The sequence below is a fragment of the Temnothorax americanus genome, unplaced genomic scaffold, assembly GCF_048541705.1.
Source record: "Temnothorax americanus isolate GAGA-0224 unplaced genomic scaffold, ASM4854170v1 Scaffold92, whole genome shotgun sequence".
In the NCBI taxonomy this organism is placed as follows: domain Eukaryota; kingdom Metazoa; phylum Arthropoda; class Insecta; order Hymenoptera; family Formicidae; genus Temnothorax; species Temnothorax americanus.
The window spans coordinates 170,932-186,732 of NW_027509815.1; the positions used below are offsets into that span (position 1 = coordinate 170,932).

Consider the following 15,801-nt stretch of genomic DNA (forward strand, 5'->3'; position numbering starts at 1 on the left):
GGAAGATATGTGGTACAGATATCGTGTTAGGCATTTTTACATTTTTTTCAATTATTACCAATTATTTTACAATCCCACCCTTCATTCGTACCTAAACTTTACTCCTGTAAAAGGATTTTGCGATCTATGAAGCCGTTTCAAAGAACGAGCTTTGACAGATATGTCGTACAGATGCCTCGTTAGACAAGGACAGATATCTCTCGTATATTCGGAGGGTTTTTTTGGTTTTTTGGGGGAAAGAATTTTTTTACCCGGGGTTTCGTTTAAATATGAAAATTTGGCCAAAAAAATTTCCCTAAAAAAATTTTTAAATTTTTTTCATTGAATTTTCAAGAATAATTATCTTTTAATTTTTTATTTTTTTGCAACTTAAAAAAATTTTAGACAAAGTTGAAAAATATTAAAAAAGGGTTTTTATCTCGTTATCTTAATTACTATTTTATGTATATTAATATAAAAATTCTGGGGGGTTTGCCTAACCAAAAAAATTAAATTATCAGGGTTTTACTCCATATTTAAAATCGCATAACGATTCCTGTCCGGGGAAAAAATTTTTGTTGTTCTTATTTCAGAAAATTTAAATTTGCCCCGAAATTTATAAACTTTTGAAAACGAAAAGTTTTAGATTGATTATAGAAAAAGAGAAATAATTTTCTTTCCCTAATACAAAAGAAATTTTAGGGTTTGGCTTTCCCCTAAAGAGGAAACAAACCCGCAGGTTTCCGAATAGTACAGTGTTTTGGGTCAACAGGAATTAAAAATTCGAACGATCTTCCAGAATATTTATTCATATTTCCCAGAAAAAAACGGATCAAAAGGGTTTAGAAACAACCAAACGAAATTTAACGAGGTTAAGGGGCGGGGGGGGAGGGGGTTTCCTCCTTAATATCCGGAATAATAATGGAGGATTCACATTGCGTCCGATCACATAATCACGTCCGACGTTCAACGTACGACGATCCGACATCCAATTATGGAGGATTCACATTGGGTGCGTTCAGCCGATACTCTGCTAGCCTAGCAATCGCGAGCAGTCGCTCGTTTTCGCTCGTTTCCTCTCCTTTGACCCAATGGATTAAAAGGAGAGGAAACGAGCGAAAACGAGCGACTGCTCGCGATTGCTAGGCTAGCAGAGTATCGGCTGAACGCATCCATTGCGTCCGATCACGTCCGATGTTCGACGTACGACGATCCGACATCCAATAACAGAATTTATTATTAGAGACAAAAATTTCCTATTGGATGTCGGATCGTCGTACGTCGAACATCGGACGCAGTGTGAATCCTCCATCTCACTCTCACTTATCGTACGATTTAACTCGTAGATAAATTCTTCAAGCATATTGGCCGCGAGATAGAGAATTTCTGGATATCCGAGAACCTCTCTATCCTACAGCCAATCAACATGCTTGGCAACAAACTTTGTCCACATAAAGGGGAGGGGAGGTCCGGTCAGTCCGGTGACTTGATTGTCAGTTGGAATATGGCGAACCTGTTAAGTGTTACGTGAAAGTTTTGACAAAATATTAAGTGAATCGTTCCTATTATCTTGGACGCTTTAGAAAATATTAGTGCTAATAATGAGCTAATATCCGGAGCTATGCCTATTTTGAAACTCATAAATATTCGAATCCATTATCTCTTGCACGGTTTTTCGCAGTAAGATTAAAATTCCCATCAGCTTCTCTCAAGATGCACAAAGCTTGAATAGTTATTGTAAAAATCTTCAGCTACTTTATTCTATTGAAGAGCCCATCTCCTTCGTAGCCTATTTACAATTTTGCTTGACGATCGAGTTTTGAAATTGGCTTACTGTCGCACTGGTGACAGAACCAGACGATTTTCTTCAATCGCTGTGCGAAGACTCGACAACAACATTCCGGCCGAAATCTACTTTCCGCTTGCCTGCAAATTTTTAACGGTAAGTATTTCTTTTCTTCAAATGGATGAAGTATGTACAAAGCTATTCCCAAGAGAAGACCAGTTTCATTTTCTGGAAAACTTTTAATCTTGTTTACTCTAATATTATGATATTTACATAGGCTGTTCTCCAATATTTACTGCTAGCCTGAGAATTTAGTTTACGTTACTACAGATTTTCAGTAATGGCAGTGAATAAGAGAAAATTAATTGAGAAAAAAGAGTGATAAAAAAGAAAATAAGTAATACTTTTATGCTGTATAAATATGTGATAAAATAAAGAGAAAGTAAATGTGTGGCACGTAATTATCATATTTTGTACATTAAACATGCAACTAGATGATTCATATATTTTATGCAATTATGCAAATTTGTGTAGAAAAACTTTAATGCAACTGCTAATTTTTAAATGCACCATTGAACTCAAAGTAAAGAAATCTTATTTTGCATGCATTTATAAATCCCTATATAAATATCAAGCTTGGATATCCTTGTATTTTCTATATAACTTTATACTGTAATCGAAAAGCCCAGCTTTATTCCGAATGTACCGTTTCCGAGATGATGTGTTTATTTTAAATTGTTGAAGACGTGTAAGTTCAGAATTTGTTGTCAGAATCACAATTATATGTATATTAAATATAAAAATGCTTAACCATAAAATTCAGTTTGTTATTAACTGTAGAATAAAGAAGACGACAAGAAATATTTCCTGCATTAATTAAAATCTGATTTTTTGATAATAAATTTAATATATTTCAGCAGCACTTTTTGCTTAGTATTTCCGACAATGAATCCAATACGTTCGACAACTTTCCGCGGCGATGAGAAGTCAAGATCAACACGTAGTGAAGATCACAATACTTATTCAGTTTTACGTTCAAGAACTGAAGACGAAAAGCAGAGACGTAGACGAGAATGGCAACGCCAGCAAGAACGAGAGAGACAACATGAAAAATTGAAACAGCAAAAGATTTTAGAATATGAAAGAAAACGTGCACAAGCTTTAAAATATGCTGAGGAAAAATCCTCGCGTCATAGTCGAAGCAAAAGCGGTAGTGAGTCTCCCTCGCATCTTCGGTATAGAGGTAGATCTACGTCAACTGCTTCCAAATCTGGTAGTTTGCATGAAAAGTGAGTTTACAACATACATATAACTATATGCCTTTATATCTTTATTTTGACTTGATAGAGATAAGGTGACCAAAACTTTCAAATATCTGAAAAAGATATTTCAATAAAATAAATTCGTATAAAACAATTTATTGATAGAGAAAATTGCTCTTACAAGTTGAGATATAAATAAATTCATCTTAGCTTGTTAGTAGGGCTTGTTAATAGAAAACTATAATTTCAATGCCAGATCAGAATAAGGCGCAAGATGTACAGAGATAAATGTATGTTTCTTTCACTTTTAAAAGGATTTTTTTTAATTGTATCACTATATTCATTATGTAAATAATAGAATAAAGAAATAGGACTATTTTTCTAGAATATTATATCTGGTTATTTTAATACAAAGAGTATAAGAATTACAATTAATTTAAAATATTATGATTGAATTCTCTTTAGATTAGATGAGCCTACAAGCGGAACAGTACCTTTGTTTAGAGGTCCTCAGAATGCACAGATTAATACTATGGAACTACGTCGAATTAAAGTTGACATTCACAGGAATATTCCTGTACAAGGACCTGTTCCCGAATTAGAGCGAGATATACTTAATCCTGAAGATGTGATCGTCAAGAGAAGAGATGGTAAAATGTTACATTTTTCTAAAATCTTTGTTTCTCTAAATCCTTATTCTTTCCAGAAACTTAATTATTATCTAGCATTGCAATGAGTGCTGGAAGAGTTGTATTACAATCAAAGCATTGGCAGTAGTCTATATAATAATATGTCTATTATACCAATAGCATAAAAGTTTTGTTATATTGGCACTAGGTTGATGCATTATAGGTTTATTCCTTACATCTATGAAGAGTTTATTATAAAGAGTCGATATAGAAAGCTCCATGAAGATAACATCGAGCAAGAGAAATACTTGTAATAATGAATAACATTTGCAAATCTAGTTTCAGAAATTTTTCAACATGGGAAGAGTGCTTTGTCTACTATTTTTTTTGTTTCTCGCAGGAAGTGGGGAAATACCTCGCGTATGTGTCTATTATATTTAATCTGTGGTTTTTTTTCTATAAGATATGTAAAACAAATGTCGATTTAACTTAAAATGTAGCTCCAACAGTTTGTAAGTATTTAAATAATATTTAAAGAGTATCTAAATAACGTATTGTATATTTTGTGTACTGTAGCTTAACGCAAATTGCAAATATTATACATATATTACTTTGTCAAAACCGTAACTAATTTTATTTAGATTTCTATATTTATTTTTTTTAAATAAGCATCTAATTGTCTTATATTTGTACGAGATTTTATTTAACTTAAAGTTTTCTCATTGAAAGAAACTTGATGTAAATATAAGAAAATCCAAAGGGCCTAACTTTATTGAAATTAGTTTAAAAAGATTAATCATTTCTTAAATAAATTTTTAATTTAAAGTAAACAAATATTTATGTAAACAAATATTTTATTGGTAGTAACATTATCAGAGAAGAGTATTACCATAGAATTTATAGAAATAAAAGGATTATATATAATAGATTTCCTTAATATTTTTGTATCATTTTTTCTTCTTTAAAACTTCCTTTTATTTTATTATTGCATGCATTTGATTCAACATTAATAAAACAAAATTAGTGGCTTATCGTATTTTTGCAAATTAAATTAATACGTTTAATATATACAACATATACAATGTACAATAATAATGAATATACAATACGATTAGGAATAGAACATGTGCAATATAGATACAAATAACATATTTATTTTATTAGCAATATAAATATTATTATATTGTTAATCATGCATTGCCACATAAAGAAAAAATTATGTGTGAGTTTCTAGATATTTAAAAAATATATAATTACATATTTATTTTTTAATATATTTTTATGCTATTAATATGTTTTTATGCTAATATGACATATATAATTGGAAAATCCTACTTCACAAAATATAATTATATTAGTGCTACAAAAATGATGAAATAAATGATGATCAAAGAAAGCCTACAATGAAGATAAGATTAATAAACTTTTCATGATTCACTAGGATGAGCAAAGGATGGAAGAAGATATGCAGAAACATTAGGTATGGAAACATTTTCCCTTTTAGTAACTTCAATCAATCAATCAATCAATCTTTATTTCTCTCCCCTTCCGGGATTGGAAAGGCGTTTTTTTTTTTTTTTTAGGAAAACGTTCCCAAAAACCTTTACAATTATACATTCAGTCATTAATCACATACATTTTACATGGCGTTTTATAGGGATGTACCTAACTCTTTACACATATACCCGTACACATTCTGTTCTAAACTTGGCCTTTGAGCGACCTTACAATACTACTATTACCCTCCCTACCCCCCTACTCCCTGGAGAAATGAAACTTAAACCCCTTCCAGTGCCTTCCTCCGGTCCTTCGCCCTGGTTTGCTTCGTCTTCGTCCGTGTCCATCAGAAGTTTTTCCTCCATCCTTTTCACGATCTCGTCCTCTGCCGACTTCCTTGTCCTCCCACTTTCCTTCTCTTTTTTTTCCCTTCTTTTTTCCCTCTCCTTTCCTTCTTTGATTCTTTCCTCCACCGATTTGTTTTCGTCTGTTTTTACCTTTATTCTGCTTCCCTCTTTTCTTCTTGCTTCCAATATTCTCCATTTATCCTCCTCACTTCTCATCCTTACCAGAAATGTCAACCATTCCCCTCTCTGTCCTATCGTGATCACCTCCTTCAGAAGAATGGTAGCGAAACATATTCAGATAAGAGAGAGAGGGGAGCAAATATATAATATATAATAGAGTTGCGTAGTAGGCTACTTTCAGAGTTATTAATTTCAGATATTTATTATTGTAATGTATAAGAAAACTTCTTATGTAGCTATTGAAGCTAATAAACGATTATCATCATCATCATCATCCTTCACTTCCACCTTTACTTTACTGTGCTCGCTTGCATTCTTCTCCTCTACAAGTCCGCCATCCATTTCTCTCCTTCACCCTTGCTGCCCAGTATTCTTTTAATTTATTCGCTGATTCCTTCCAATTCTTCTTCTTCCTCTCCTCTTGTGCACCATTCTAAAACATGCTTCCATGACTCTTCCTCCGCGCCACATATTCTGCAGCATGTTTTTTCCATTGGCTCCCAGTATCTTCCACTTCTCATCTCATTTCCTAATCTGAATCTTGCTATCCTAATCATAAACTTTTCTTTCCCTTTTCTCTATTCCGGCCTCCTGTTTTCTGCTACTACCTTGTACCATTTGTTGTACTTTGACTTTTTTATCCTTTCGTCTCTCTCTTGAATCTGAATGTCTTTGTCTTTTTTTGTTAAATCTTTGATGCTGCTCCATCCCTCCCCTCTCTTTCTTTTTATCTCCTCGATTGCATATCCTCTTCTCTCATAGAAACTTCTTCTTTCCTCTTCCCATTTTGATTTTTCCTTCCTGACCTTCTCTCTTATTTTCTTCCAGCACTGTCTTGCAATCTCGATTTCTTTTCCTCTGTCCAATTTTTCTTTGTACTTCATCGCCCTTTTATACCAGCACTTATTCTCATCTTGTCTCTCTTAGTTTCCTCCCTCAGCATATATCCAGGCATGCTCCAGTCTAGGCCCATTGTCCACCTTATGTATCTTTCATGCATTCTTTCTATTCTCTCTCTCTCTCTCTCTCTTTCCATCCCCATATCTCTGCTCCATACAAGATGGAAAAAGATATGCAGAAATAGATATGGAAACATTTTTCCTTTTAGTAACTTGTTTTTAAAATTGATTTAATATAGTGAGGAAACAATACAATTTTTAAGCGAATTTTTTTACATAAAAAAATTTGAAAAATTTGAAAAAATTGCAATTTTTATTATTGTATAGTATATAGAATGACGTAATATTGTTGTATTAATGATTAATCTTTTTTACAAAATATTTCTTTTAATTTAATAAATTTAAGCTTATTACATTTATGATTAAAATGTAAAACAAAAGATTTAATATTAGAGTTTTATCGCTTTTTTACATTAAATTTTATATTAAATTAATAAATCTGTGTAATACAACAATGTAAATAAATGTTGTCTATATATCTAATTTAATTATAATAAAAATATATATATTCCTGCTTATATATATTATATGTTCTATTTATATTCCAAAAAAGTTGTTTGTTTTTTTAGAAATTTTAAAAATAATTATGTAGTCTATATATTTTTAAAAGTACATGGATATATGCATAAAAAAAATTTTATGGAAGAGCTTCATGGAAGATATAATATCAGCGATAAATGTAGAAGATATTCTACTTCACGGAAGATATTATGTCAACTCTACAAAAGGAATGATACAAAGATGGTTCAAGAAAATCTACAATGAAGATAAACCTATCCTTTTTACAAAATATTTCTTTTAATTTAATAAATTTAAGCTTATTACATTTATGAATAAAATGTAAAACAAAAGATTTAATATTAGTTTTATCGCTTTTTACATTAAATTTTATATTAAATTAATACATAAATCTGTGTAATACAACAATGTAAATAAATATTGGCTATATATCTAACTAGCATGCCCCGTCGGGCTTCGCCCCGGCCCCGGTATTTTTCAATTTTTTTTTTTTTTTTTTAGTTATGCTATTCGGGGCGGAGACGAATCCAACAAATAATAGATCATTAAAATCTCCAGCCGTTCTAGAGTTATAAATGGTGTAACTAACCCGACTTTGTTTTATATATATAGAGAGAGAGAGATTTAATCATAATAAAAATATATTCTTGCTTATATTATATGTTCTATTTATATTCCAAAAAAGTCGTTTGTTTTTTTAAAAATTTTAAAAATAATTATGTAGTCTATATATTTTTAAAAGTACATGGATATATGCATAAAAAATTTTATGGAAGAACTTCATGGAAGATATAATATCAGCGATAAATGTAGAAGATATTCTACTTCATGGAAGATATTATGTCAACTCTACAAAAGGAATGATACAAAGATGGTTCAAGAAAATCTACAATGAAGATAAACCTATCTTTTTTACAAAATATTTCTTTTAATTTAATAAATTTAAGCTTATTACATTTATGAATAAAATGTAAAACAAAAGATTTAATATTAGTTTTATCGCTTTTTTACATTAAATTTTATATTAAATTAATACATAAATCTGTGTAATACAACAATGTAAATAAATATTGGCTATATATCTAACTAACATGCCCCGCCGGGCTTCGCCCCGGCCCCGGTATTTTTCAATTTTTTTTTTTTTTTTTTTTTAGTTATGCTATTCGGGGCGGAGACGAATACAAAACATCATATATCATTAAAATCTGTCCAGCGGTTCTTGAGTTATAAATGGTGTATCTATCTCGTCTTTGTTTTATATATATATATATATATATAGATTTAATCATAATAAAAATATATTCCTGCTTACATTATATGTTCTATTTATATTCCAAAAAAGTTGTTTGTTTTTTCAGAAATTTTAAAAATAATTATGTAGTCTAATTATTTTTAAAAGTACATGCATATATGCATATAAAAAAGAAATTTTATGGAAGAGCTTTATGGAAGATGTATCAGCGAAAAATGGAAGATATTCTACTTCATGCACGGAAGACATTATGTCAACGCTACAAAAGGAATGATACAAAGATGGTTCAAGAAAATGAAGAAAAACCTAAACTTTTTACAATTAATTAGGGGATGAGCAATGAATGGAGAATACTTGGGATAGGTATGATAATATCTACTTTTATAACAATTTGTTAAAATTGACTAAATATAATGAGAAAAAGAAATATATATATATTTGGACTATATATATATATATATATATATATATATATATATATATATATATAGTCCTTTTTAGATCTTTTTCATTTATGTAAAAATTTAAAAAATGATAATTTTATTCTTTACACTGATAATATATAATAACATACACACACACACACACACACACACAATAACGTAATTAGGTATATGTTTATTTTTATGATTAATTTTTATCATATATCAATATCTAATAGTTATAACACTCAGAACTTTTACGTCATGAATCTAATGATATTAATAGAATTTTAGTTAAAATTAATTAATCAGCCTTTATGTAGAAATAGAAGAAGAGTGTTACACAATAAAAATTAGAGAAATTCATGGAAGATTTCACAGTCTGATAGATTAAAAAATGAATTAGTAAATAGCATATGACAAACTATTAAATGTTTTTCAATTATTTTTATTGGTTGTTACATAGTAAATTTTGAGGATTTTACATTTATATGTTTTTATAAAACAAATATTTTCTTATATGATAAAATTTGCATATCATTTTTAAATGTGATTATAAAAATGAGATTCAGTATTGAGATATATAGACAGGATATCTATGTAAATATAAAAATTTATTTAATAATTATTTTTTTATAACTGTTTTACGGTATTATTTTTAGAAATTTTGCTTCACAGAATATATTATTAATACAGGATGATATAAACATGATTGAAGAAAGTCTGCAATGAAGATGTAATCAAATATTTTCCGATAGGATGAGCAGTAGTCAAGGGAGATATTGAAAAACAGGTATAGAAACATTTTTTTTAATGATTTGGTCTTAAAATCAAAAGTGATTAAATACAAGGAAAAAAAGGTATACATTTTACATATTGTGATTTAAACATATATTTATTATATTTTTGTTATACAAATGTTTTAAATTCTTAATTATTAAAACATAAAGTTTCAAAGTATTGAGAAATATATTAATTTCATGATTGTAAGTTATTCCAATATCACCAACGGTTTACCAACAACGGAAGACAATATTTTTTGAAAGATAATTAATATATTATTTTACTGGAAGATGGTTTTCTATTTACCATGGAAGTTACTGTGTCCTCTTTTTTTTTACTCAAGATTTTATAATCTATTACATTACTAAATATAAGCAAAATACATATTTATTAATATATATATTTTAACATCTTGAAATATATATACATATTTCAAAATGTATTTAAAGATCATCGGAATTACAACGGCATTTCATATGCAATGATCTAATAATTCTGCCAATGTAATTTTTATTTTTGATTTATAATATGAATTTATAAGTAATCATAAATAATTTATAATATTAATAAGCGAAAAATATTCTACTAATAAAACATATTTTACATCATCGAAATATTATGCAATTTTTTGTCGTGTTTTGCATTTGAGTCTTTCTATATCTGTTATTTAAATTAGCATATTTAGAGGTTGTAAAATATTGTATTGCTTTGTCCATGAGCCTAGCAAATACTAATTTTATTTTCCAATGCAATTTTTATTAATATTTTTACTTGCATACGGTGTCTATACCATTACTGTTGTCATAATAATAATCAATAAAAACAAAATATAATTTAAAGCGTGTATAAATCTAAGAAAGGGTACCCCACGTTAAGATAGGCAAAATGCCACTGTCAATGAAACGGAAAAATAACTTTGGATCTGCATAAGTACACTAAAAAAAGAATTTTCTACGATTTTTCCAACCATCCATCCTCCCTCCTTTTCCTAGTGGCACCAAAAACCGGTTTTTTCGAACATTATTTTTTTTCTTCGGTTTCTTTGTGTTAAAAATTTTGAAAAAATTTGAGAATATAGCTTATGAAAAGTACTTAACACAATTTTTTTAGCTTTAGGGGCGTTGAATACCTAACCTAAAAAAATAAAATAAATATTTGAATCAATTTTTTTCTAATTTCTTTGATAGTTGCAGGTTTAATTAGAAAATTGTATATTTTAGTGTTCTACATGTATTGGAATTTTTTTCAGATTTTTCGGAATGGTGGACCGTACTCAAAATGCGAAAAAACTCTATTTTTAGCCACTTTTGGGCCTTTTATGGTCCTCAAATGATTGATAGTGCCTTAACTGACTCTAAAATAAACATAATATATTACTTTTAGATATATGTTGTCAATATTTGATAAATTCCTATACGTCTCACATGTTTTTGAGCATGAAATCAGTCATAACTCAACGAGAAAACCCTAATTTTTGTATAAAAGTGCCTATTTTTCGTCGATTTCTGGATTTTTGGTTATTTTATCTAAGTTTTTTTTGCATATGATTGGTAAATGTGAATATAAATATAATAAAAAATTGTACTTCTTATACATATATTTCAAATAAATCGTTCATTTATTGAAATACATACATTTTCATGAAAAAAATTAATTTTTATGATTCCATGATCGTCTCTTTAATCCTCCTCGTCACTATCTTTCTCAATTACTGGTGTTGGTCGATGGTCGATGGTCGAAAAAATCGTAGAAAATTCTTTTTTTAGTGCATTTATGCAGATCCAAAGTTATTTTTTCGTTTCATTGACAGTGGCATTTTGCCTATCTTAACGTGTGGTACCATTTAATTTAGATAAGAAAGATCTAAATCATTACCTGAATTTATTTTTCACTTATGCATATATCTTACTGAAATTATATTATTAAACAATATAATGAACTATATAGGAGAAGGATGTAAACCAATATTTGACAGGGAAGAAATAAAAAAGGCTACAATCAAAACTAACGAAATAGAAGAACGACGCACAGTTGTAGCTATAGATAAAGAACAATCGGGTATGTAGTATATAAATAATTATTATTTATTATTAATTTTTAAATCATATCAATTAAACTTGAATTAATGAATATATAAAATTACATTAAATATTTTTCGAAATACTTAAAATTCTTTGAATAAAAAAAGCACAACATACATGAAATTATTCTATATACATTTATGATATATATAAATATACATATATAGAACTTTGTCATTGAATGTAGAATATAAATATAACGTGACTAATTTATGGTTAAATATTTTATTTATAGATCATATCTTTAAAAAACAAATAATTTTATATATGTCAAGAAATATAGATAAATAATTTAGTTTTCGGTGTTTGAGGCTTCATAATGAATAATACAACATAGCATTCTTTAAAAACATAGTATATACATATAACACTACATATAATATTACAGCCTCGACAAAAAAATCACGTACTTCAAGGAGAAGATCTTTATCCTTGAGTCCAATTAGGAATCATATTTATAGTTCCGGATATCCGCCATCTTATCAATCTAGGTTTGTCTCTCACGATGACAATATTCTTTATACTAGGATATATATTCTTTAATGCATTTACTTATGATCTTAGACACCGCATAGATTTGAAGCATCAGGATAACAAGACAGAAAATTGTGATATTCGTAAAAATGATGGGTAAAGCTAGCTTTAGTTATAATTTATTTATTGATGAAAAGAAATTCAATCTTGTTTTTCAAATAATCAAAAGTAAATAAGTATTATATAATTAAAAACAGTTAAATAGTTGTTTTATATTTCTGAAAAGTGTGTTCTCTTTCTATATTTTGTAGGGCAAGCAGTTTAGAGAAACGTAGAAAATATAAAGAGAAATACACAGAAAGAGATGCAAATAAACATGATGCTAATCGATCCCGTTCTAGAGAACTGCACAACTCATATTCGAGGTATGGAGTAAATCATTAATATAGAAAAATATAGTAAAATCATTAATATAGAATTTATAGATTGTTATTTTAAATAAATTAATACTTTTATTATTATAAATATTTAAATTATTTTTAATTTGTTACGATTTAGAGATATTACCAGGCTTGATTAATTTATTTGTAAAATGAAAAAAGAGTGCTAATTTAACCATTCTTTAATACTTATGAATAGTCATTTCTAATTATTATCCTTACAGACCGTTTACGGAAGAGAAATCTTATCGCGACAGATATCGTGAGAGATCAAATGAACGTTCCCATGAAAGAAGAGATAGGGATAGGGATAGAGATAGAGACAGAGACAGGGATAGAGAAAGGGAAAGGGAGAGGGAAAGAGATAGAGATAGAGACAGGGACAGAAACAAAGATAGAGATAGATCCAGAGAACGAAGGGGTATAGCACCACATTATATTGAATCACCAATACCCGTGCCTATCTATTATGGGGTAAGAAAAATATATACAAACTATTGATCTAATGAATGTTCTTAATGAAAATTTGTTGGATTTCTAATTTATTTATTTTTTGTTAATATACTTTTTAGAGTTTTCCTCCGAGACCAATCGTAGTGAGCCCTATGGTCCCATTAAGAGGACAGATTCCTCCTATGGGAAGAGGCAGACACCCTGCTTTAATGGCACCAGTCAGACCATTTCCACCACGATTTCCTCCGGATATGTACAGATTGGGACATCCACCTCCAAATCCAAGTAAATACATATATATGCATTACAAATAGCAGTACAACTGTATATGTATTGTACAATATTCTGTATACACATATAATATATATATATAAACAAAATTCTTTCACAGGATTTGGACCATTTTAAAAAAACGAACCATATTTCATACTTAGTCAAAAGCAATGAAAAAAAAATGATTTATCTTGGATACGCAATCAAGGTTTTATTATATTATAGAACGTAGTATTAAAATGAATTATAAAATGCTTGAGAGAGAGTAAATTAAATATATTATATATGTAAAGTCTGCATGAAATATAAATGGAGAAGTAAAAGCCATAGTGGTGCAACTCAAATTTTTTAAGAACTGACTGTGCATAGATGCTATCTGTACAATATATAAATTGCACTTATGCACACAAGTCAATATTTTTAAAAATTTGGCTTATACCACTATGGTTTTTACCTCTCCAAATAATAGAATTATAATATAAAGTAATATAAAGTAATAATGCATATATAACTTATACCGGGAGTTTGAGACCACTCGCCCACCCCTTTTCTTTCAAAAACTAAGCATTTTAGAGAAAAATGTTCCAGACAAAAATTGTATGGTTTTGAGGAGAACATAAGATGGTGTCATTGATTTGACCTTGGGTGGCATTGTTAAGGTCAAGGACACCTTCAGTTTCTTAAATGGAACCCCCTATTTTTTATTGCATATTTTTATAGCTTATGTCGAGAGCTTTCCAAAACACTATAATTAAGTATTTTTTTATTAAGTACTTTTCGAGTTATAAGGCTTGAAAGTTACACTATTGTGACATAACATTTTAAGTATTTATAATTCAAATTCCTTACTTTTTATTTTTGCAAACAATACGAATCAATTAATGTAAAGAAAACACAATTTTCTTAAAGAAAAACTTGTGTAAGAGCGTAATGTGGCACAGTAGATAGCGCACTAATCTACAAAGCTGAAGAACAATTTTAATGCCATTTATAATGAGTGTAATTCTTATACCGTTGTTAACAACAATGTCTAAAATATCTGGAATAAACTGGACAAGAAACCTGGACAAGAAACTCTATTTAGTATTTCGTTGATAAAAAATGTTGGGAAATATAAACAAAAATACATATATATAAATGAAATATATATTATGATATATTAATTTTTTTATTGTTACTGTCGAAAGTAAATAATATTATATAAAACCAGTAATGCAATTGAACATAGATATACATATACACACGCAATCGCACATACATACGCATACGCACATACATATTACTTTTATTATTTTTTCTGTGGGCCCCAGGCCCCGTCCACGATGACAATATCACGGACATTGGACGTCTCCAGGATCATGCTCCGATTACTTTGTACTAACAATAAGAATAATTCTGCATAAATTTTTTTTATTTTGTGCCTTTATATCATATGTATTTTTCAAGCATAGCAATTTCGCAAAAGATGTCTTTTTTTATTTCAATTTCTGTTTCAAAAAAAATGTTTTTTTTAAATATATATATGCTTGTCATAGTGATTGAGATACGCGTCGGCAGAACGCGCATAACGTGCAGTTTACGCCGAAGCGGCTGTCGCGAGCGATATGTTTCGTCGACGGATGATTAGCTAATTATGATCCTCTTCTAAAAAGGGCATTTCATAGATATTGTTGTCACTTTTCCGCGATGCCGATTGGTTCTCTTGCTGCGCTTACTTCATTTGCAGCTGTCATTGTATATTTTGACAGTTTTGTGTATCAAGGGTTAATAGTGTAATAGTAACAGCATAATGTTAAAGCTAAATAGCGCGCGCGAAGCGCGCGTCTATAGTGTCTAGTGTATACAAAAAGTGGATATTTGCGTAAAGTATCGTAACTTCGCGAATAAAGTCGAAGGACCGTCGAGAAGAGGAAGCTCGCGGTGCTTTCATTTCCCTTTTCAATCTTTTATCTGTTATCCTTTTTCGCCCTCGTCTTCGTTTTAATTGTCAGTATGCGACAGCCGTTACTGCACTCCATGAAGGGTATCATTGATTTGTCGAATAATTCATAAGCAAAAGAGATGTCTTTCTTTGTGCTTAGAAATCCAAACAGATAAAAACAGTTTTGATTTCGAGAATCAGAAAAAAATTGTATTGTGTTACTTTCTTTCCATCGCGGCGAGCGGCGCGAGTAATCGTTTTTATACATTTATAGTTTACAAGTATACATATAGTACTTGAAAAGAAAGGAAAAAGGTGATCTTCGCGTTTTTTTTCACAGAGACGGGCAAACGTGAAACTGATTGTGTTCACGTTGCCCGACTAATTGTAAGTCAAAAACTCGGATGCTACAAGTATCTAGTTTTTATCCATCGGGACTTTAGGATGCCGCGAATGCTGATATCAAGAATAATTATGATTTATCTTAGTGGAGTACGTACATCTTTTCGGCTTAGAAACGAAGACGATGACAACGATGACGATT

General features: G+C 29.5%; 1 protein-coding gene across 3 annotated transcripts; it reads left to right on the top strand.

The window, feature by feature from the left end:
• The first annotated feature begins 1,532 nt into the window (after nt 1–1,532).
• On the top strand, nt 1,533–14,483 carry LOC143908314 (uncharacterized). Of its 3 annotated transcripts, none has more exons than XM_077425938.1 (10): nt 1,533–1,921; nt 2,683–3,054; nt 3,493–3,677; nt 11,563–11,673; nt 12,085–12,187; nt 12,261–12,326; nt 12,482–12,595; nt 12,835–13,084; nt 13,183–13,348; nt 13,455–14,483. In XM_077425938.1, the coding sequence occupies exons 2-10, from the start codon at nt 2,711–2,713 to the stop codon at nt 13,469–13,471; spliced, it is 1,356 nt and encodes a 451-aa protein (XP_077282064.1). In that variant the 5' UTR covers nt 1,533–1,921; nt 2,683–2,710; the 3' UTR covers nt 13,472–14,483. The 3 variants fall into 3 exon arrangements, with proteins under 3 accessions (XP_077282064.1, XP_077282065.1, XP_077282067.1); XM_077425939.1 differs by having other exon boundaries at nt 2,686–3,054; XM_077425941.1 differs by lacking the exon at nt 12,261–12,326.
• Nucleotides 14,484–15,801: the final 1,318 nt, after the last annotated feature.